This window comes from Danio aesculapii, chromosome 21 (genome assembly GCF_903798145.1).
Source record: "Danio aesculapii chromosome 21, fDanAes4.1, whole genome shotgun sequence".
Lineage (NCBI taxonomy): Eukaryota > Metazoa > Chordata > Actinopteri > Cypriniformes > Danionidae > Danio > Danio aesculapii.
The window spans coordinates 42,442,953-42,467,790 of NC_079455.1; the positions used below are offsets into that span (position 1 = coordinate 42,442,953).

The window sequence follows — 24,838 nt, forward strand, 5'->3', positions numbered from 1 at the left end:
ATATATGTTTGTGTGTGCGCTCATATCTGTTTGTGTGTGTGTGTGTGTGTGTGCGCACCTCTTTGTGTGTTTGAGTGTACGTGTGTGTGTGTGTGCATCTAGGTCTTTGTGTGTCTGTTTGTGTGTCTCTTCTGTGTGTGCATCTATGTGTGTGTGTATGTCTGTGTCTGTCTATATGTGTGTGTTTGAGTGCATGTGTGTGTGATTGTGTGTGCATCTAGGTGTTTGTGTGTGACTGTATGTCTCTTGTGTGTGTGCATCTGTGTGTGAGTTTGTGTCTGTTTGTGTGTCTATGCGTGTGTGTGTGCATCTGTGTGAGTTTGTGTCTGTTTGTGTGTCTGTCTATGTGTGTGTGTGCACGCAAATCTGTGTTTGTGTGTGTGTGTGTGTGTGTGTGTGTGTGTGTGTGTGTGTGTGTGTGTGTGTGTGTGTGTGTGTGTGTGTGTGTGTGTGCATGCACACAAATCTGTGTGTGTGTGACTGTCTATATGTTTGTGTGCGTGCGCATATCTGTATGTGTTTGTGTGCGTGTGTGTGTGCGCACATCTGTGTGTGTTTGAGTGTACGTGTGTGTGTTTGTGTACCTGTCTGTATATATATATGTGTGTGCACGTGCACATCCATGTGTGTTTGGGTGTGTGTGTGTGTTTGAGTGTACGTATGTGTGTGTTTGTGTACCTGTCTGTATATATATGTGTGTGCACGCGCACATCCGTGTGTGTGTGTGTGTGTGCTTGTACATCTGTGTGTGTATGAATGTGTGTATGCGCGTGCATCTGTGTGTTTGGGTGTGTGTGTGTGTGTGTGCGCGCGCGTACATCTGTGTGTGTGTATGCGTGTTTGAGTGTGTGTGTGTGTGTGTGTGTGTGCGCGTGCATCTGTGTGTGTTTGAATGCGTGTATGTGTATTTGTTGGAGTGTACTGTACAAGTGTGTGTGTGCATCTAGGGTGTTTGTGTGTCTATCTGTATGTCTCTTGTGTGTGTCTCTTGTATGTCAGCCTTCCTTCTTGACGTGCCGTTTGGAGAATCTGTTCTCAAATATGGAACAAGTGGACTCTAATGATGAAGGGCCTGGGTGGTTGACCAGGTTTGAGCTTTGCTTGAAGTGACCTGTGAGCTCGATCAAGCAGCGGCTTCTCCTCCATGTTCAACAGGTCGCAGAGAAAGTTTGAAACGAACTCCAATGGACGGTTGCCTTCTTCTCCCTCGCTAATTCCGATCAGTCTGATGTTATTCCTCCTTGATCTGCTTTCAAGATCTTCACACTTTAAAGACAGAGCCGTAACCTCAGTCTGGAGTTTAGCCACGGTAGTTTCAAGGTACGTTAGAGAATTGCTCGTTGCTGTCGCTGAATCCTCGACTGCTCTCAACCGCTGCTCCTGCGAGCCAAGCGATTGTTGAATTGTGGCAACAGCTGAAGTCAACTCTTCCTTCACTCCGTTGATATCTGATTGCAGACCGCTGATCGCACTTTCAATTTTAATACAAATGTCGTTTTTCATAGACTCCAGCGATTGTTTAAACATTTCAGCTGAAAGTGATTCTCCCTCGTGAGTACCTCGTGAGTCAGCCGAGCTAACGTTAGCTGTATTAGCTCGCGTCTCTTTGCCATCTCATTTGTTGCCAGGAGCAGCCATTCTACACACGATATCCACAAATTTACTGTCCGAATGTATGTATAAGCCGTATTAAAGCAAAAGAAAGTTTGAAATTACCTTCAAGGTCTGCTTATTATTTAAATAAAATGTCACCTGTGAGGAGCACACTATAAACGCGTCTATCAAACACACTATCAACCCGTGTTGGTGTGGGTTTCCTCTGAGTGCTCCGGTTTCCCCCACAGACCAAACACATGCGCTATAGGTGAATTGGGTAAACTAAACTGGCCGTAGTACACTGCGTAAAACATATGCTGGAATAGTTGGCGGTTCATTCCACTGTGGCGACCCCTGATAAATAAAGTAAATGATTTTTTTACGTCTTTTTTGCATGATAATGTGAATTGTTGGCATAATGTGCTAGTCACGTTTATTTATGTCCTTTAATTTGGCATAGACTATGCTCTTGGGAATTCTGGGAAAGTGAGTTTATGGTTATTCACCACATAAACACTCACTTTATTAGGTACACCTTGCTAATACCGTGTTGGACCCCGTTTTGCCTTCAGATCTGCCTTAATCCTTCGTGGCAAAGATTCAACAAGGGACCGGAAAATTCCTCAGAGATTTTGCTCCATATTGACATGATAGCATCACACAGTTGCTGCAGATTTGTCGGCTGCACATTCATGATGCCAATCTCCCCTTCCACCACATTCCAAAGTTGCTCTATTGGATTGAGTTCTGGTGACTGTGAAGGCCATTTGAGTACAGTGAACTCATTGTCATGTTCAATAAACCAGTCTGAGCTGATTCCCGCTTTATGACATGGCGAATTATCCTGCTGAAAGTAGCCATGAGAAGATAAGTCCACTGTGGTCATAAAAGGATGGACATGGTCAGCAATACTCAGGTAGGCTGTGGTGTTGACACAATGCTCAATTGGTCCTAATGAGCCCAAAGTGTGCCAAGAAAATATCCCCCACACCATTACACCACTAGCCTGAACCGTTGATACAAGGCAGGATGGATCCATGCTTTCATGTTGTTGATGCCAAATTCTGACCCGACCATCTGAATGTGGCAGCAGAAATGGAGACTCATCAGACCAGGCAACGTTTCTCCAATCTTCTATTGTCCAGTTTTGGTGAGCCTGTGTGAATTGTAGCCTCAGTTTCCTGTTCTTATCTGACAGCAGTGGCACCTGGTGTGGTCTTCAGCTGCTGTAGCCCATCTGCCTCAAGGTTAGACATGTTGTGTGTTCAGAGATGCTCTTCTGCAGACCTCGGTTGTAACGAGTGCTTATTTGAGTTACTGTTGCCTTTCTATCAGCGGGAACCAGTCTGGCCATTCTCCTCTGGCATCAACAAGGCATTTGCGCTCACAGAACTGCTGCTATTTTCTCTTTTTCAGACCGTTCTTTGTAAACCCTAGAGATGGTTGTGCGTGAAAATCCTAGTAGATCAGTAGTTTCTGAAATACTCAGACCAGCCCGTCTGGCACCAACAACCATGACACTTTCAAAGTCACTTAAATCCCCTTTCTTCCCCATTCTGATGCTCGGTTTAAACTGCAGCAGATTGCAACATTGTCCTACAACAACATTAAAATAGTGTAGATTAGTTTATCATCAATGTTTTATATTTATTTCATAGTCATTTGGCAAATTAGATTTTTTCAAAGTAAGGCAATAGTTACTTTCCCTGGTAATTAGTTACTTTTATAATTATGTAACTCTACTATTAGTTACTATTTGTGAAAAGCAACTATAACTAATCACTCTTTTAAAGGAACGTGCCCAACACTGGTGGTGTGTGTGTTTGTCTGTATGTATGTGTGTGTGTGTGTTAAAAGCCCAGGTGCATTGAAGGACCCGTCAGAAGAGACAGACGTGCTATTTTTAGCTGCGAGTAGCTTTAAGAGTCGACAAAGTGCAGTCTCCCATTAGCAGAGTGAAAACGCCACCTGCTTCACACACAAACAACAGAGACTTGAACATCCACACACACACACACACACACACACACACACACACACACACACCAGTGAAGCACTTCAGTCGGCCGTGAACAGACAGAGTGTCACAGATTTAGCTAGACTGAACGTACCAGACAGCGTATGTGTGTGTGTGTGTATCAGACAGATCAAAACCCAGAGCAGACGGACAGATAGTTCTGTGGGTGTGCCAGCGGGCATTTCATGTGCTCAGTAGGTCACAGTGACACAGCGTTTGGTATAAACACTGTCTGCCTTTCTGCTGCATGGATTTCCAGCCCCAAAATAAAGTAGGAATCTTTAAAAATTGCAAAATAATCAGTGACCGATGTCTGACATTCTCGCTGCTGTTGTTTTCTTTAAAGGAAACAGTTGATAATAAGAGCAGAGCGGGATCATAATATTTATGTTCTGGTTTGTTTTCCTGTTTGCGTGGTGTTGGCTGCGTCGAGCGCTGTTTTGTATACTTGAGATTTCAGTTCGTTCTGCGGTGCAATGATTCTGCAAATAGTGTGTGTTGTTGAAAAGAGGTGTGCAGTTGTTTTACTGAACGATTCGAACATTTTAACCTTGTAAAACTAGTGAAAAGTTTTATTATTGATCTGTTATTTTTAGATGCATGTAAAACAAATCATGTCTTTAACAAACAAAAAAATTTGAAACAACACAAAACATGCAACTAATAAATGCAGGGTAGTAGATCTGGGCATTATGGCGATAATTAAATGCAATGAAAGTCATCTAATTCACTCTTTAAACAGAAAATATAGCGGAAACATTATGCTAGTAACTATTTTAACTCATTGTATGGGTCATAAAGTGATCCGATATACTTTCTAAGATGGGTGAAAAAAGATCAGATGCACATTTTAACCCATTCAACAAATAAAAGGTTGATCTGATGCATGTTTTAACGTATAAAATGCATGGGAAAACCATCTGATGCACCATTTTAACCCATAAAATGGATAAAAAAAAGTGATCTGATTCACTATTATAAATGGAAAATATAGTGGAAAAATTACACTAGTAACCAATTTAACTTATTAAATGGGTCATAAAGTAATCTGATGCACCATTATAACTGATTAAACAAATTAAAAAGACGTCCGATGCACAATTTTAAAATATAAAACTAATAAAAAGTGTTCAGATTTATACTAAATAAAAATTATTAGAAAGTGTTATTGGATGCACAATTTTATCCTATAAAATGGTGAAAAACTGATCTGATAAACTATTTTAACCCATAATAGAATTGGAAAAAGTGATCAGATACACTATTTTAACTTCTAAAATGCATCGGAAGCGATCATATGAACAATTTAATTCATTAAACAAATGAAAAGGTTTAATAAGTTTTAACCTATGAACTGGATAGGTAAAAATCTGATGCCTCATTTTAACCCATAAAATGGGAAATTAAAGTGATTTGATTCACTATTTCAAGCAGAAACTATAGCGAAAAGTTGATCCAGAACCATTTGCACAATCAGATATTAAAAAAGTGTACAGATTTACACTTAACTATTAAAAAAGATTGTAAAGTGTGAGTGAATGCACAATTTTATCCCATAAAGTGATCAGATAAACTATTTTAATAAAATGAAAAGTGATGAGATGCACCTTTTAACCCAATAAACACTTGAGAAGGTAATCAGATGCACATTTTAAATTTTATATATATATATATATATATATATATATATATATATATATATATATATATATATATATATATATATATACTGTATATATATATATATATATATATATATATATATATATATATATATATATATATATATATATATATATATATATATATATATATATACTGTATATATATATAAACTATTTAGCTATATTTAATGGGTCATAAAGTGATCCCATGTGCCATTTTAACTGAAAAAGGCATGTAAAAGCGATCCGATGCACCAAATTTCACACCATAACACTAATGGAAAATAAAAATTTCAGATTTTTATTTAACCATTGAAATTGATTAAAAAGTGGGATCAATGCACAATCGTATCCCATAAAGTGATGAAAAGGGATCAGATTAACTATTCTAAGCCAAAAAAGTGATCAGATGAACTAATATTTTAACCCTTGAAACTAATGTAAAAGTGACCAGATAAACTGATTTAACCCATGAAAAGAATAGACAAGTGATCAGATGAACTATTTTAACCCATATACTATAAAACTGTCATCTGATAAGCTATCTTAACCCATAAAAGTGATAAATTACTGATCAAATGAGCTATTTTCACTAATAAAAGTGATGAAAAAGTGATCAGATGAACCATTTTAACCCATTAAAGCAGTCAAAAAGTAATTTAACCCATAAAAGCAGTGTAAAAGTGATCATATGAACTATTTTAACCCATGAAACTAATGTAAAAGTGATCAGATGAACTGATTTAACCCATAAAAAGAATAGACAAGTGATCAGATGAACTATTTTAACCCATATACTATAAAATTGTCATCTGATAAGCTATCTTAACCCATAAAAGTGATAAATTACTGATCAAATGAGCTATTTTCACTAATAAAAGTGATGAAAAAGTGATCAAATGAGCTATTTTCACTAATAAAAGTGATGAAAAAGTGATCAGATGAGCTATTTTAACCCATAAAAGCAGTCAAAAAGTCATTTAACCCATAAAAGCAGTGTAAAAGTGATCATATGAACTATTTTAACCCATAAAACTAATGTAAAAGTGATCAGATGAACTGATTTAACCCATAAAAAGAATAGACAAGTGATCAGATGAACTATTTTAACCCATATACTATAAAATTGTCATCTGCTAAGCTATCTTAACCCATAAAAGTGATGAAAAAGTGTTCAGATGAACTATTTTAACCCAAAAAACAGTCAAAAAGTCATTTAACCCATAAAAGCAGTGTAAAAGGGATCATATGAACTATTTTAACCCATGAAACTAATGTAAAAGTGATCAGATAAACTGATTTAACCCATAAAAAGAATAGACAAGTGATCAGATGAACTATTTTAACCCATATACCATAAAATTGTCATCCGATAAGCTATCTTAACCCATAAAAGTGATAAATTACTGATCAAATTAGCTATTTAAACTAATAAAAGTGATGAAAAAGTGATCAGATGAGCTATTTTAACCCATATACTATAAAATTGTCATCTGATAAGCTATCTTAACCCATAAAAGTGATAAATTACTGATCAAATGAGCTATTTTCACTAATAAAAGTGATGAAAAAGTGATCAGATGAGCTATTTTAACCCATAAAAGCAGTCAAAAAGTCATTTAACCCATAAAAGCAGTGTAAAAGTGATCATATGAACTATTTTAACCCATGAAACTAATGTAAAAGTGATCAGATAAACTGATTTAACCCATAAAAGAATAGACAAGTGATCAGATGAACTATTTTAACCCATATACTATAAAATTGTCATCTGATAAGCTATCTTAACCCATAAAAGTGATAAATTACTGATCAAATGAGCTATTTTCACTAATAAAAGTGATGAAAAAGTGATCAAATGAGCTATTTTCACTAATAAAAGTGATGAAAAAGTGATCAGATGAGCTATTTTAACCCATAAAAGCAGTCAAAAAGTCATTTAACCCATAAAAGCAGTGTAAAAGTGATCATATGAACTATTTTAACCCATAAAACTAATGTAAACGTGATCAGATGAACTGATTTAACCCATAAAAAGAATAGACAAGTGATCAGATGAACTATTTTAACCCATATACTATAAAATTGTCATCTGATAAGCTATCTTAACCCATAAAAGTGATAAATTACTGATCAAATGAGCTATTTTCACTAATAAAAGTGATGAAAAAGTGATCAGACGCACCATTTTAACTCCTAAAATGACTGAAAAAGGATGATCAGATGCACCATTTTAATCCACAAAACAGGTGAATGTTTTGCAGCAGATTTTCTTGTGTAAATGTGACGGTGTGTTCTGGAGGATATGGTTTCACAGCAGATGGTGGCAGAACGAGTTGATCCGACTCTAATTTGACACAAACTGTAATGACATGTTTTTTTCTCCATGACGCAAGATGCTTTTAGCTGTGGGAATAATAATCCATGACTAAAGTTATTGCCACAGCAGGACTTGTGTTCCATTACTGTGCTGTATTAGCCATCACAGTTAGTGTAGGTTACTGAAGAGGTGTATTACTGTATGAGGTTTAACACATTTTCTAGAGTCTAGTCAGCATGCACATTTTAAACAGCGTTCATTCGTTATCTAGTAAATTGCCATCTACACATTTAAACAGAATATGAATATGTATATTTACAAGACCACGTAAAGGAAATATGATCTAACATTATAATTGCGGCTGTCAGTTCTCGTGATTGATCCTAATATATTGTGTTTGATTGACTAAAAGTCAAATTGCTAATAAAAATTACTAGTGTTTTTTTATTATTAATTAAATGGTGAAATCAACATGTAGTTTACAAATATAGGAGTTTAAATTTAAGGAATGTGCAAAACTAAACTTTTAAAGTGAAAATCTGTTTATGTTAATGAGCCATATTTAATGTAGCTATACATCATTTTCTACAGTGCTTCTTTTTTTCTAATTATTTTATTTAGCACATATTTGTGTATTTGAACTCATTCATTCACTTTCTTTTCAGCTTAGTCCCTTTATTAATCTGGGGTCGCCACAGGGAATGAACCGCCAACTTATCCAGCATATGTTTTACACAGCGGATGCCCTTCCAGCCGCAACCCATCACTGGGAAACCCATACTCATTCGCACACACACACACACATACACTACGGAAAATTTAGCTCACCCAATTCACCTGTACCACGTGTCTTTGGACCCACACAAACGTAGGGAGAACATGCAAACTCCACACAGAAATGCCAACTGACCCAGCCGAGGCACAAACCAGAGCCCTTCTTGCTGTGAGGCGACAGCACTACCTACTGCGCCACTGCGCCAATACACACCTGTATTTGAACTGTTTCCCAAAATGACTGTGTGGTTAAATGCTTGATTCTGAGTGGCTGATGACATTCTAAGGTATGGTGTTATTTTCAGATAAGCGCACGGCTATAAAGGAATAAACAAAATGTAGGGATGCTCCGATCGATCAGCCGGAAATCGATATCGGCCGATAATCCCATTTCATGACTCGACTGGTATTCTGCAATCTGGCCGATCTCATGAACCGATCACAGGTGTTTGTTTACGAGTTTACACGCAGAGGAAGAAGCACGTGCGCTCATCAGCAACGTTACCACACGTGAGGAGGTAAATGATGTGTGGGAGGGTGGGAGTGATCGCTGCGGTCCCAACACTGCAGATAAAATTTACAGTTAGCAGCTAAAATACAGTTTATTGGTGCGACTCGTGCGAGTGATGGTCTCTTTGTTGCAGCCAATGCGTATCCAGTGTTTTGAGCTTCTGTGACATAAACAGAGCAATCTCCCCTATGGTCTCATCCAACCGTATGACTGAAGAGCAAAATATTGGAATGGCTTTGCGTTCAGGCCTTTTTACATATAGAAGAACTAAACGTTCTGTGTTTCCAACACAATCTCACAGCAATTCGTAACTTTTTGCTTTAGTGGCTAATTCGTATGAATTCGTACAATCTAATTAGTATTTTTGTGTACGATTTGCTCATCCCCCAATGATGGTTGGGTTTAGGGGCGGGGTTAGGTGCCACGCCTCCTTTTTAAAATCGTACAATTTCATACCACTGAACTCGTACTAATTTGTACGAATTAACCACTAAACTGACAAAACGTAAAATACATATGTTTTCTCGTGAGATCAGGCTGGTATTTCTGACAATATTGCAAGTTCACTAAAATGTGGCTGAACATTTTTACAAATTGCTTTGTTAGTCATTTTTCTTACCAGGTTTTTTAATATCTGTTTTATTTATTCCAAGGATGTCCTTCGAAAAAGAGTAGGGATTAAACCCCGGAATCTGGGCCAAAATTATTTATTTATTTATTTATTTCCTTTATTTATTTATTTCCTTTATTTAGCCAGGATATCACATAGAGACAGTACTGTCTCTTCTTCCAGTGAGACCTGGGGTGCGTTTCCCAAAACCATCGTTAGCCAACTAAGGTCGCAAGTTCTGTTGTTACAAACATAGTGTGTTGATTTGCCGTTTCCCAAATCCGTCGCTCCAATGAACATTCGCAAACTGCGTCACAAAGCTATAGATGACCTATTATTTAAAAGCGGAATTTATGTTACGTCTCCAATGCTTGTGAAAACAAAATTCTTTAAATTTATATAGTGGGTTATTTATCTGTAAGTATCTGTACCGTATATGACATGGGCCTGCTGGTTAGAACTTTCTGCTGTGGTTGACATGTGTCAAATTGTAAAAGTAGACTTAATAAATAAATAAATAAAATAAATAAATAAACAATATCCTACTTAATAATAATAATAATAATAATAATAATAATAATAATAATATCATCATCATCATCATAATTATTAATATTATTATTAAAGTATGATTTTTTTCCCCATTTCTAATACATAATAATTATAAAATTTAATTTCTTAAATCTTTCATAAATTGCCTCATTTATTTATTTATTTATTTATTTATTTATTTATTTATTTATTTATTTATTTATATGATTTATATATGATATTAGAATACGTGTTAGATTTTGTAAGTGATTTTATGTTTTAGAATATGATATGTCATTGTCAATAATATTTGTAAAGCAAGCACAGGCTCTATATGTGCCATATATTTCAGTTAATATGGAAAGCGAGTGCATGTTTTTATCAAATCTATTGTTGGATTTTATTTTAAATGCAGGTTTGTGTAAAACAATATAATCTGCACAGAGAAATGATGGGCTTCTTCTCTAAAGAAGTAGTTACTCCACCCTGTTTAGAGCGTCATTATGGACGATTTACGTTATAACTGACATGGTTCAAGCGATGGATCTGCAACAGAGAAACTATGCGTTTTGGGAAACACTCGTCACAACATTGTTCTTTTCCCAAACAATGCATCGTTCCATGATAGTTCAGCTGCGAGTCACGTCGTTGTTTGGGAAACGCACCCCTGGTCAAGATGACAGGCAGCATTTAAAGTTTCACACAAAATTACAAATCACCATTCATAAAAAGGATCAGATCATAAAAAACAATTACAAGTATCCTTTAAGACGTTGTACAGAAGATGTTTAAAAGTACTCAGAGTCGGAAGTGTGTCAAGATCAAGCTGATTTTGCAGGTCATTCCAAGCCCTAGGAGCATAAAAGGAAAAGGCCGAGTTCTGACAATACCCTTGGGACTGTTAAACCAATACAGTAACCAGATCTAGTGTGTTGGTTATTTTGACCCTAGATCTGCCCACAGATCTGCCCAAATTTGCCCACTGGCCTCTGTCCATCATGGCCTCCATCCCTATATCATAATTGGCTTCATCACTCTGTCTCCTCTCCACCAATCAGCTGATGTGTGGTGTGCGGTCTGGCGCAATATGGCTGCCATTGCGTCATCCAGGTGGATGCTGCACACTGGTGGTGCATGAGGAGATTACCTCCAATGTGTAAAGCGCTTTGAGTGTCTAGAAAAGCGTCATTTATATGTAAGGACTTTATTATTATTGTTATTGTTATTATTATTATTCTAGTTGTTATTATTTTTAATATTATTGTTGTTGTTTCTATTATTGTTATTATTATTTTTGTTATTATTATTATCATTATTGTTGTTGTTGTTGTTGTTATTATTATTTTTTATTATCATTATCATTATTATTGTTATTATTATTGTTATTATTGTTATTATTGCTTTTATTATTATTATTATTATTATTTATTATTATTATTAATATTTTTATTGTTATTTTTATTATTGTTATTATTATCATTATTATTATTAATATTGTTATTATTATTATTTTTATTGTTGTTATTGTTATTATTGCTTTTATTATTATTATTATTATTATTATTTATTTATTTATTATTATTATTAATATTGTTATTGTTATTTTTATTATTGTTATTATTATCATTATTGTTATTATTATTAATATTGTTATTATTATTTTTTTATTATTGTTATTATTATTATTGTTGTTGTTGTTGTTGTTGTTGTTGTTGTTGTTGTTGTTATTTTCTGTTATTTAAGCTGCTTCTGACCATGACATGTCCACACTAAATGGTTATAAGAGACACATTTAGGGGATTATATACAGCATTCTTCATTTATTCTCTTGGGTAAGGAGAAATCTCCACTTTGGTATAATATTCAGAGGGGAAATGTGCATTATACATTATAAAGCTTGAAGCATCAGAATCTGGTACTCTGTATTGGCTGATCACCATGATAAGGAATCAGTACTCTTTATGGCCTGCAGAAATCCTTATCAGAGCATCCCTAACAAAATGTACATGTCTTATTTAAAAACACTAAGGTCAATGATTTTAGGCAAAACAAAAGAAATTAATTATTAAATATTATATTGGGATGCGGTAGCTCAGTGGTTAGCACTGTGGCCGCACAGCAAGAAGGTTGCTGGTTCGAGTCTTGACTGGGTCAGTTGGCATTTCTGTGTGGAGTTTGCATGTTCTCCCCGTGTTGGTGTGGGTTTCCTCCGGGTGCTTCGGTTTCCCCACAGTCCAAACACATGCGCTATAGGGGAAATTAGTAAACTGAATTGGCTGTAGTGTATGAGTGTGTGTGTGAATGTGAGTGTGTATGGATGTTTCCCAGTACTCTGTTGCATCTAGAACGGCATAAAACATATGCTTGAATAGTTGGTGGTTCATTCTGCTGTGGCGACCTCTGATAAAAAGCGACGAAGCCGAAGGAAAATGAACGAATGAATGAATATTTTATGCTAAAATAAAATAGAAATATTTTGGAAGATAATTAAACTTCGCAGGAGGGATAAAAGTTTTGTCTCCATTTTGATTTAATTGTGTATCTGACACATCACGCTAATTATTTTTAATGGACAATTTTAACCCATAAAACAAGTATATAGATAATTTTACGTACAGTATATAACCTATACAATAAATGAAGTAATCTTCTGATTGATGATGATTTTTTTTAAACCTTTACTTCTTTTAAAGTATTCAAAGTTATTTTAGTATTTTACTAATTGAATACTGAGTTATTAGCCCTCCTGTATATATTTTCCCCAATTTCTGTTTAAGGCAGAGCAGATTTTTTCAACACATTTCTAAACATAATAGTTTTAATAACTCATTTCTAATGACTGATTTATTTTATCTTTGCCATGATGACAGTAAATAATATTTAACTAGATATTTTACAAGATATTAGTATTCAGCTTAAAGTGACATTTAAAGGCTTAACTGGGTTAGGTTAGGGTCATTAGGCAAGTCATTGTATAACAGGGGTTTGTTCTGTAATTAATCTAAAACAAATATTGCTTAAAGGGGGCCAATAATTTTGACCTTAAATGGTTCTTTAAAAATTGAAAACTGCTTTTATTCTAGCCAAAATAATAAAAAAAAGACTTTCTCCAGAAGAAAAAATATTATAGGAAATACTGTGAAAATACTCTTGTTATTCATCATTTGGGAAATACTGGAAAAGAAAAAGAAAATTACTGGAGGGCGAATAATTCTTTAGCTGTACAAAGATCATGCAGTATTCCATAAGCAATATACTTAAAATATTCAATATTTGGCAGCCCTAAAATAAGCGAATCTGCAGTTAATTTTTATTAATTTCATGATTGAATATTTCCAGTAAGACCAGTGCAGTATTGTTTGACCCCAAACACACTCAAGGATTAAACAAGTGTGTGTTTTCTGTGACAACTTTATATAGATGGATCTAATGATGTGTGTGTGTGTGTGTGTGTGTTGTCCTTTAGTGATTGATGAGGTTATCGGTTTGAGATGCATCAATTTTTTCCATCATGCCTGCTGCTCTCCATCACATGTGCAGCACTTCCACTGTCTTGCACGCACACACACACACACGAAAGATGTGAAGGTCACCACAGCGAGGAAGCTCATTATCCATGATTCATGTTTAATTCTGCCTTTAACATACAAGGCCCCTGATTGGCTCATTTCATCTGGTCTATTAGCACAGGTTTAGTGGGTGGCCGTCGGGTCAGACAGGTGTTAATGTGGGTGTATGTATGCATGCGATGATGATTTGTGACTTGTGACAGCGTGATGATCTCGTAGACAGCACAATCCCAGAATGCACTGCAACATGATCAAGGAAGAGACTTGGGGCTTGTGTTTCATTAAAAACTGGAACGTTAAAAAATAGTAATAATGAAATTCCCAAAAGATGCATTAAACTGATCAGTACTGATAATAGACATTCATAATATTACAGGACTCTATTGGGGTTGTGTGTTCTCTTCAAAAATATGAAGTGTTTACAACATTGGTATGAAATATTACATTTTTCATGTGACACAGAAGCTTTAAGACAGCTTAAAGACGCCTCTCATATGGAGAATGAAGTCACCTGCATTGTTCAGGTGTAAGTTTCTTAGAGACTTCAACAGAGTGTCAAAATCTTGATTATTCTGTGGGTCTCGTTTATCAAATTTGAGCTTTATTTTGTATTCTCTATTGGATTCAAGTCAGGTGATTGGCTGGGCCATTCTACAGCTTGATTTTCTTTGAAAGCGTTTGAGAGTAACCTTGGCTGTGTTGTGGATCGTTGTCTTGCTGAAATGTCCACTCTGGTTTTATCTTCATCCTCCTGCTAATGTAGATGTTGGACTAAAGCAGCTGATATTCATTTACACTGAGGAAGAGTAGAGGGTTGCTGAAGAACTACTAAGAGATTTCAGCTTCTGTCTGGGCTTTTGCTGCCTTTCTACATCTCCCTTTCTTCATGTGTTCAATACTTTTCCTTGTGTCACTTCATTTTATTACACTTAAGCTGCATCCCAAATGGCACACTATGCACTATGCACTAATGCACTTACACACTCGACAGCATAGTGTATGTTGTTCCAAATGAAACTCTAACATTTTTTTACTAAGCGGAAATTCAAACCGTTTCCCTGATGACGTTTCACGGTTGCCAAATTAGTGAAATAAATAAACAAAGTACCAAATAATACCTGCAGTGAATATTACTGCATTCTCCACCAGGAGGCGCTATAATCCCTCTCATAAGAGAATTTCGCTTTTACAATCCAAAATAAATAAAGTTATCCAACATGTGCGCCCGATAGCTCCGCCCCTTCCGCTATGTGAGCAAAGCAGCAGTCGTTGTGTGCGTGAAGTGTCCATCATTCCACACTTCATTTTACCGGTTGAATGAGTGCATCATCCAGGTCATTAAAGTGCACTTATTATTTTTAAGAGTTTTCAGTGTAAACGCACTAGTTATACTACAAAATGGCGTAGAATAGTGCATAAGTATGCGATTTGGGACGCACCTACAACTTCACTTGTAAACTAATTAGATTTGGTTTATTTGCATATATGGATTTCTTTGGTTGTTACCAACATCTGGTCAAAATTTCAAGTCAACAGCACCTTTATTACTTATTATTACTTTTATTATTATTATTATTATTATTATTATTATTATTTTTATTGTTATTAATATTATTATTTTTATTGTTACTATTATTTTTATTGTTATTATTATTATTATTATTATTATTATTATTTTTATTATTATTATTGTTATTATTATTATTATTATTATTATTATTATTATTTATTGTTATTATTATTATTATTGTTGTTATTATTATTATTATTATTATTATTATTATTTTATTATTGTTATTATTTTTTATTGTTATTATTTTTTTATTGTTATTATTATTATTGTTATTATAATTTTTTATTGTAATTATTATTATTATTTTTATTATTATTATTATTATTTTATTATTTTTATTGTTATTATTATCATTATTGTTATTTTCTGTTATTTAAGCTGCTTCTGACCATGACATGTCCACACTAAATGGTTATAAGAGACACATTTAGGGGATTATATACAGCATTCTTCATTTATTCTCTTGGGTAAGGAGAAATCTCCACTTTGGTATAATATTCAGAGGGGAAATGTGCATTATACATTATAAAGCTTGAAGCATCAGAATCTGGTACTCTGTATTGGCTGATCACCATGATAAGGAATCAGTACTCTGTATCGCCTGCAGAAATCCTTATCAGAGCATCCCTAACAAAATGTACATGTCTTATTTAAAAACACTAAGGTCAATGATATTAGGCAAAAACAAAAGAAATTAATTATTAAATATTATAGTGGGATGCGGTAGCTCAGTGGTTAGCACTGTGGCCTCACAGCAAGAAGGTTGCTGGTTCGAGTCTTGACTGGGTCAGTTGGCATTTCTGTGTGGAGTTTGCATGTTCTCCCCGTGTTGGTGTGGGTTTCCTCCGGGTGCTCCGGTTTCCCCACAGTCCAAACACATGAGCTATTGGGGAAATTAGTAAACTGAATTGGCTATAGTGTATGAGTGTGTCTGTGTGTGTGAATGTGAGTGTGTATGGGTGTTTCCCAGTACTCGGTTGTGTCTGGAACTGCATAAAACATATGCTTGAATAGTTGGTGGTTCATTCTGCTGTGGCGACCTCTGATAAAAAGCGACGAAGGAAAATGAACAAATAGTTACACTATTTATACTACAAAATGGCGTAGAATAGTGCATAAGTATGCGATTTGGGACGCACCTACAACTTTACTTGTAAACTAATTAGATTTGGTTTATTTGCATATATGGATTTCTTTGGTTGTTACCAACATCTGGTCAAATTTTCAAGACAACAGCACCTTTACAGATATGTTTTCTGAGAGAAATAGGGATGTGTTCTGTACATGCAGGTGTGTTAAAAAAATTAGAATATCGAGGGAAAGTCCATTTGTTTCAATAATTTGTTTTATAAAGTGAAACGTGTGTGTTATATTAGTTCTCTACACACAAAGTGAAATATTTCATTTGATTCAGTTTTAACGGTTATGAATTAAAGATGGAAAAAAACTCAAATCCAGTATTAAAATTAAAATATCATGACAAAGTTTAACATTGTAGGCTCCCTGTGTCTCAATCTAGTCTGCTAATTAATGCAAAGCCTTGAAATTGTCTCTGTCTGGCTTAGTAGGCTTCTGAATCATGGGGAAGACTGCTGACTCGATGGTTGTGCAGAAGACCATCATTGGCACCCTCCCTTAGGAGAAAAGGTCTAATTATATTAATAGATTGTTAGGAGGAAGGGGGAAAAGTGGCTGGAAAAGGTGCACAAGTATGACCGCAGCCTTGAGGGGATTGTCAAGCAAGGGTGACTGAGGCTGGTGTCAGAGCATCAAGAACCACCACATACAGACGTCTGCATGACATGAACTACAGCTGTAGAATACCATGTGTCAAGCCACTCTCTAATCAAAAATGATATCAGAAGCGTCTGTGCTGGGCTAAAGAGAAAAAGTACTGGTCTGTTTGTTACCCAGTGGTCCCAAGAGCGGAGCGACACAAAAGACAAGCTGCTTAAAGTCCAGTGTGAAATTTCCACAGTCAGTGATGGTTTGGAGAGCCATGTCATATACTGGTGTGGATCCATTGTCTTTTATCAAGTCCACAGTCAACGCAGCTCCATACCAGGACGTTTTAGGGCACTTCATGCGTCCTGCTGTCGACAAGCTTTTTGGAGATGATTTTATTTTCCTGCAGGACTTGGAACCAGCACACAGTGCCAAAGCTATCAGTACCTAGTTTAAGTACTATTATATCCCTGTTCTTAATTGGCAAGGAAACTCTCCTGACTTAAACCCCATTGAAAATCTATGGGCTATTATTAAGAGGAAGATGAGGGAACAGAGACCCTGAAATGCAGACGAGCTGAAGGCCGATAGTAAAGCAACTTGGACTACCATAACACCTCAACTGTGTCAAAGGCTGATCGCCTTCATGCCACATGATGCTGTACTTAGTGCTAAAGGAGGCCCAACAAAGTTCTGAGGACATAATACAGTACATTATCATGTGCATTATCATTAGCACTTTTCAGAAGGCCATGTGTGTAAGATCCTGTTTATTTTGGTCAGATGAAATGTTCTAATTGTGAAATTCTGGATTTGAGGTTTTTTCATCTTTAATCCATAATCATTAAAACTGAATCAAATGAAATATTTCACTTTGTGTGAACTAATATAACACACACGTTTCACTTTTTAAAACAAATTATTGAAACAAATGGACTTTCCCTTGATATTCAAAATTTTTGGAACATACCTGTAATTCCCCGACTGCACATACAGTTGAAGTCAGAATTATTAGCCCTCCTTTGAATGTTTTTTATTAAATATTTCCCAAATGATGTTCAACAGAGCAATGAAAATTTTCACAGTATGTCTGATAATATTTTTTCTTCTGGAGAAAGTCTTATTTGTTTTATTTTGGCTAGAATAAAAGCAGTTTTTAATTTCTTAAACCGTTTTAAGGTCAATATTATTAGCCCCTTTAAGCTATATATATTTTTGATAGTCTACAGAATTTTAAGTCTACATCATTATACAATAACTTGCCTAATTACCCTAACCTGCCTAGTTAACCTAATTAACCTAGTTAAGCCTTTAAATGTCACTTTAAGCTGTATAGAAGTGTCTTGAAGAATATCTAGTCAAATATTATTTACTGTCATCATGACAAAGAGAATATAAATCAGTTATTAGAGATGAATTATTAAAACTATTGTTTAGAAATGTGCTGAAAAAATCTGCTCTCCGCTAAACAGATACTGGGGGGAAAAAAACGGTAATAATTCTGACTCTAACTGTATGTGTAATATATATTTAATTTAATGTGTGTGTGTGTATTTATTAAGCATATATAAATATACACATGCATATGCATAAGAAGTTTTCAAGGAAATATTATAAATGTGATTTGTTTTATGCGTATCTAAGATATTGTGTATTTTAATTAGGGTTAAGCTATGTCGACCAGTTTGGCATCGTACGATGTCTAATGTGAAACATCTCGATAGATGATGGCATCGTCGTAGTAGGTGGTGGTGAATTAGTTATTTATGAATCATTATTAATTCATAATGAATTAATTATTCGTAGCCTACCGATTCAACTACCTGACCCGCATGGTCTTAGTTTTACCCATAATTAAATCATAAATAAATAAAGATAAGCTACACACAAATGACCACCTGTCAATCACTTTTTTTATCACAGGACTCTGGCATGAATAGGCAGAGTGATCTGTGTCGTTATAATGGCATCCACAAACTCGGTTGGTAAAAAAGCTGTACAACCAACAGGAACCAACCAACAGTATCTGAGGTTTTCACTAAAATTACTAAGTACAAGTGTGAAAGTGAAAGATTGAAGCAGTGTACTGACACTGTGACACGTTACCTGATAGATTCAAAAGACAGAAGGGTTTCTAGATAGAGACCAGATTAATTAAGTATCACATTTAACAACTATAGTGAGACGCCATCCAGCGGTACATCCCCATGCGATGGGGGCGGGGCAAAGGATCGCAATGCTGGCTCAGCATCGTGATGTCTATTGGCCTTCGAGGATGGTCGATGGCATCGCCTATCGACCCAACCCTAATTTTAATCTACCTAACCTTTTTCTAATAGTTTTTTAAATATGAGTTTTAAGTTACCAGTATCAACAGTTAACTAGGACATATTTATGACAATATGATGGACTAAAATAGTTGTTTTACTTTTGTGTGTGTGTGTGTGTGTGTGTGTGTGTGTTTGTGTTTAACAGTTTTATTTTAATAACTTTTCAGTCAAGGCATCACTTCTAATTTCTCTCATCTCTCAAATTTCAGCATTTTTTTATTTATTTATTTTTTTTTTATTAGAATATACAAAAGATACACAATTTGAGATAATGCAAATACAAAGAAAATGAAACAATAACAAAAATACAAAAAACAACAATAATACAATCAATTACCGGCAGGTGTGCGTGTGTGTGTGTGTGTGTGTGTGTGTGTGTGTGTGTGCGTGTGTGTGTGCGTGTGTGTGTGTGTGTGTGTGTGTGTGTGCGCGTGTGTGCATGTAAAGGTAACTTGGTAGACAGGTCAGAGTACATACAAAAGGAACAATAACAGTCACTAAATGAAGCAAGTAACTTATATAAGGAGTGACAACAATGCTAGTGATATAATGATAGTAATAATATTACATAATATTATTATATAAAATAATATTATTATATAGTAATAATGACAGTAAACGAGCAAGAAAGGACAACAGTAATAATCATTAACAACAACCACTACAATAATAAAAATAATAATAATAAAAATAAATCCCAAGTACTACCCCAACTACTACTACAGAGAGTTTCTAATGCTACAACTATTACTACTGCTACTACATTTCAGCATTTCTAACATACTTTTTCATACTGTATGTTTATAATGTAATTTAAATTTTATTTCCAAATAGGGAAGATTATTTTTAAATGTGTTTTAGTAATGAGAGGATGTTGATAGGCATGAGAAGACTTTGGTTTTGATAAATAGAAATGCAGTTGTATTTTGACACCTTTAGCTTGGCGTCTGTATTTTAAGCTTTAATGCTTCAAAGGTTTCTCCCATCCTGTAGTTTTGTTTTTTTGTCTCCAAAAGCTCTAAAATGTGACCCATTTTTCAGTCAAGTAGGATCTTAAAAACTTCTTAGAGGAGCTGGAGTGTGTGTGTGGAGGTTTTTCTGCTCAGACCTGAGAGAAAACTCTGACCCAAATTACATACTGTATAAAGTTAAGCTTCATTACAAGAGCTGTGAAAGCAGAGCACTGATCCTGCTGAACGCCACACTAATGAGTGACTGACACCACAGCAGTCATTATCCTTAAGTAAAACTCACACTTATTCACTTCATTTAATTCACTGTCAAAAGTTCAAACATTTGTTTTCGCTTACTTGAAGCAGTAACTCTTTATAATGACGTTTTATTTTAGTTTAACATTAGCAATACACAATATTCATGCAGCATTTTCTAATGTATTTCTGTATTTACTAATTCATTGCTAAGGTTGTGTTTATTAACATAAGTTTAAGAACACTTAAAAGGTCAGTTCATGCTAAAATTTACTTCGGTCATTATTTATTCATCCAACACTTGTCACTAAATCTATCTGAGTTTCTTTTGTTTGTTGAACACAAAAGAAGATGATTAACTTATTTCAAACTGAAAACAAGATTATTTTGCTTACAGCACTGGCAATTAACCTCGATTTAAGGAAAATCTCGTTTAATTTTAGCTTATTTCTGAAAACTAAACAATATTAATAGTCCAGAAAATGCTTCTTGATTTTACAAATGTTTTGGGGGATATTTGGACTAGAAATGCGACAAAAAAGTTAGTTAAATAATTTTTTTGCAAGGTAAACTGATTGGTTGAAACTGAAAACAGGATTATTTTGTTTACACCACCCATTATTTACCTCAGTTTAAGGACGAACCCACTTAATTTTAGCTTATTTCTGAAAACATCAAAGATATCAAAGTTGAAGCATTTTTTGCAAGGTAAACTGATTGGTTGAAACTGAAAACAGGATTATTTTGCTCACACAGCTGACCGATTATTTAATTTAATTTAAGGAAAAACTCATTTAATTTGGACTCATTTCTGAAAACAAAACAATATGGTTTACAAGTCCAAAAATGCTTATTGATTTTGTAATTTTTTGGAAAATTGGACTAGAAACTCAAAGTTAATTAAATAATTATTTGCAATGTAAACGGATTCTTTTGCCCACACCACTGATTCATTATTTACTTTGATTTAAGGAAAAACTCATTTAATTTTGACTCATTTCTGAAAACAAAACAATATTTTTTTATTAGTCTAGAAGAGGGGTGTCCAAACTCGGTCCTGGAGGACCGGTGTCCTGGAGATTTTAGCTCCAACCCTAATCAAACACACCTGAACCAGATAATCAAGCTCCTACTAGCTATAGGAAACGTTCTGGCAGGTGTGTTGAAGCAAGTTGGAGCTAAAGTCAGCAGGACACCAGCCTTCCTGGACTGAGTGTGGACACACCTGGTCTAAAAATGCTTCTTGGTTTTATTATTTTTTTAATGTTTTAACTAGAAACAAGACAAAAAAAAAGGTAATAAAGCATTTTTTTGCATTGTAAACTGATTGGTTGAAACTGAAAACAAGATTATTTAGCTTACAGCACTGGCAGATTATTTACCTCGATTTAAGGAAAAACTATTTAATTTTGACTTAATGGTAACACTTTATAATACAGTTGCATTAGTTAATTTTAGTTAATTCCTTTGTTAACTTGAACAAACAATGAAAAATTCATTTATTACTGCATTTTCTTGTTACTTAACGTTAGTTAAGGAAAATACAGTTGTTCATTGTTACCTCACAGTGCATTAACTAATGTTAACAAGCATGAATTTGGATTTTATTAATGCGTTAGAAAATGTTGAACTATGATTAATAAATGCTGTGCAAGTATAATTCACACTTACACTTACCGGCCACTTTATTAGGTACACTTTACAAGTACCGGGTTGGACCCCTTTTGCCTTCAGAACTGCTTTAATCCTTCCTGGCATAGATTCAACATGGTACTGGAAATATTCCTCAGAGATTTTGCTCCATATTGACATGATAGCATCACACAGTTGCTGCAGATTTGTCAGCTGCACATCCATGATGCGAATCTCCCGTTCCACCACATCCCAATGGCATTGACACAATGCTCAATTGGTAGTAATGTGCCCAAAGTGTGCGAAAAAAAATAAATAATCCCCCACACCATTACACCACCACCACCAGCCTGAACCAACTCAAGGCTGGATGGATCAATGCTTTAATGTTGTTGACGCCAGATTCTGACCCAACCATTTGCGCTTAGAAAACTGCCGCTCACTGGATATTTTCTCTTTTTCAGACCATTCTCTGTAAACCCTAGAGATGGTTGTGTGGGAAAATACCAGTAGATCAGCAGTTTCTGAAATACTCAGACCAGCCCATCTGGCAACAACAACCATGCCATGTTCAAAGTCACTTAAATCCCCTTTCTTCCCCATTCTGATGCTCGCTTTGAACTGCAGCAAATCGTCTTGACCATGTCTACGGAGAGGTGTACCTAATAAAGTGGCCAGTGAGTGTAGTTCATGTTAGTAAATACATTACCCAATGAAACCTTATTGTAAAGTGTGACTGACTTACATCTAAAACAAAACAAAATGTTTTTCTTGTCCAGAAAATGTTTCTTAATTTTTGAATTTTTAGATATTTGGATTAGAAACAAGACAAAAAAAAAATCAAGTTATAAAAGCATTTTTTGCAAAGTAAACGGCCTCTAAATGATAATAAAATGAGCATCTGAAAATGTCCATCTCATAATCTGATACAAACTGGTGTTGGTTTGATTTTTATGTTGGATCTAAGAAAGACAAGATAAATAAGTCGCATCAAATGCTTTCAAGAAACACTTTTAGTTCTGACTTTCTCCTTCTCTCTGTTTTTCCTCTCAGTTTGTTTGCTCTGCTGTCAAAGAAGCACAATAAGGTTTTGGAGCAGGCGACGCAGTCTTTGAGAGGGCCTCTAGGAGACGAGGACAGGACAGTCCTGCCAGACTACGTAAGTCCATCCTTGTATGAAAGCATTTTGGCTCTCCTGTAAAATATAATGATGACAGTAGACGTTGTGGTGGCACTTAAATGCTTTCTAAGGATATTAAAGGTGTTGTCTGTCACCTAATGTTTTCCCTGCATTGATGTATTCAGTGTAACGCTTCACATTAACCAATAAAACATCAGGATCTCAATGTAAACACCCACACAACATAAGTTATTAATGATCATGATGTGCATGTTTATTAATCGTTCGAAGAGCTGCATTCAAATCTGTGTTTGATCGAGAAGGAGATTCAGCCTTTAATCTTTCCAGCCAGTGTTATTTCAGAGTTAAAAACTATCAAATAACACAGAAGTACTGAAAGAACAGTGTATAGTTCAGATACAAACACTGATGATTATGGTAAAGAATTAAAATCATGTTTAATGCTACTCGACCCTCAGAATGAAAGCTGTAGCAATTACATTATTTAACCAATAGGTGGCGACAACCATCCATCAGAAATGTGTTGCTGAATAACTCTTCAAAAATGAAACATCTAGTAATGATATGAGAGAGCTCTTAAATTAAATTGTTTTATGAGAGTTCTTTAATTACCCTCCTGATCTGAAAAATGGGCCGAACTGTGAGATTTGTGGTCCCTTACACCAGTTTACACATTGGCACATCACTGCCAGCCGATAGGTTGTTTGCAATCATGTGGTTCTGATGAAGCGTAAAATTCAGATGTCATAGTAATTATATTGTTGCTGTGGTACAACCAAGCGGCAACCTCCTGCTCTCCCTTGTGAAGCAAATACGGAAGTAACTGAAACTGCAATTCATGGAAATTCCGCTAGTCCTGGCTACTTATGGAGCAAATTTCTATTGAGCCCACTGTTAAAACTTTACAGCAGAAAAAAAGGTGTTTACAGCCTGGTACAAAGAACGATTTTGATTCATATAGCTAATTTTACCCTTCATGACAACTGTGAGGGGGTGAATTTTTTTTATAACTCATCCATTTCCTTTATATTAGGTTATATTAAGTTTGCATAATTAGGGGTGTGGTCACTTGAGTGACAGCTAGGTCTCGCTGGTCGCCGTCACGTCACCTCAGCTGTATCCGGCAGATTAGCTGCTGAACTCAGCATATACATCGTATTTTTGTGTTGTTTTATGTGGCTTTACACAGTCAGTTTCCTTTTGGGATTATTTCTTACAATTATCAGATGAATTGGCATGCTCTGTGCACTTTATTGTGCTCACAAACTATTCACATGCCCTCCATTTCCCAGGTGAGTGAAATTATACACTTATTATATACACTTTTCTTTAGAGCTGTAAAGCACTCCAGAATCTGACAGATTGATTAGCTGTAGTCTCTAGAACAGTCATCTGGAGCGTTGTCATACAGTGTTATGCTGGAGTTTATCAATAGTCTTGCATTTACTAGCACACACTATATCTGAAGTGTTTGGACATATTTCACGTTTTCCTCCTGTAGAAAAACATCATAAGAACAATATTTAGTGGCTCAATGTATTACTACAGTGTTTTTAAAAGTCTAAACACTTTATTGATATAGTGTACAGCCAAGCACATGTGGTCAGAACACAAACAAGTCGCAGGTAATGAAGTAT

The 24,838-nt window shown here is 35.2% G+C and overlaps 1 protein-coding gene across 1 annotated transcript in view; it reads left to right on the forward strand.

Moving 5' to 3' along the window:
* Positions 1–24,838, forward strand: part of dym (dymeclin) — a 150,333-nt gene that overhangs the window by 92,754 nt on the left and 32,741 nt on the right. The window contains exon 14 of the mRNA XM_056445876.1: positions 23,114–23,219. Within this exon, the coding sequence (XP_056301851.1) occupies positions 23,114–23,219 (106 nt within the window). The remainder of the gene's footprint in view (positions 1–23,113; positions 23,220–24,838) is intronic.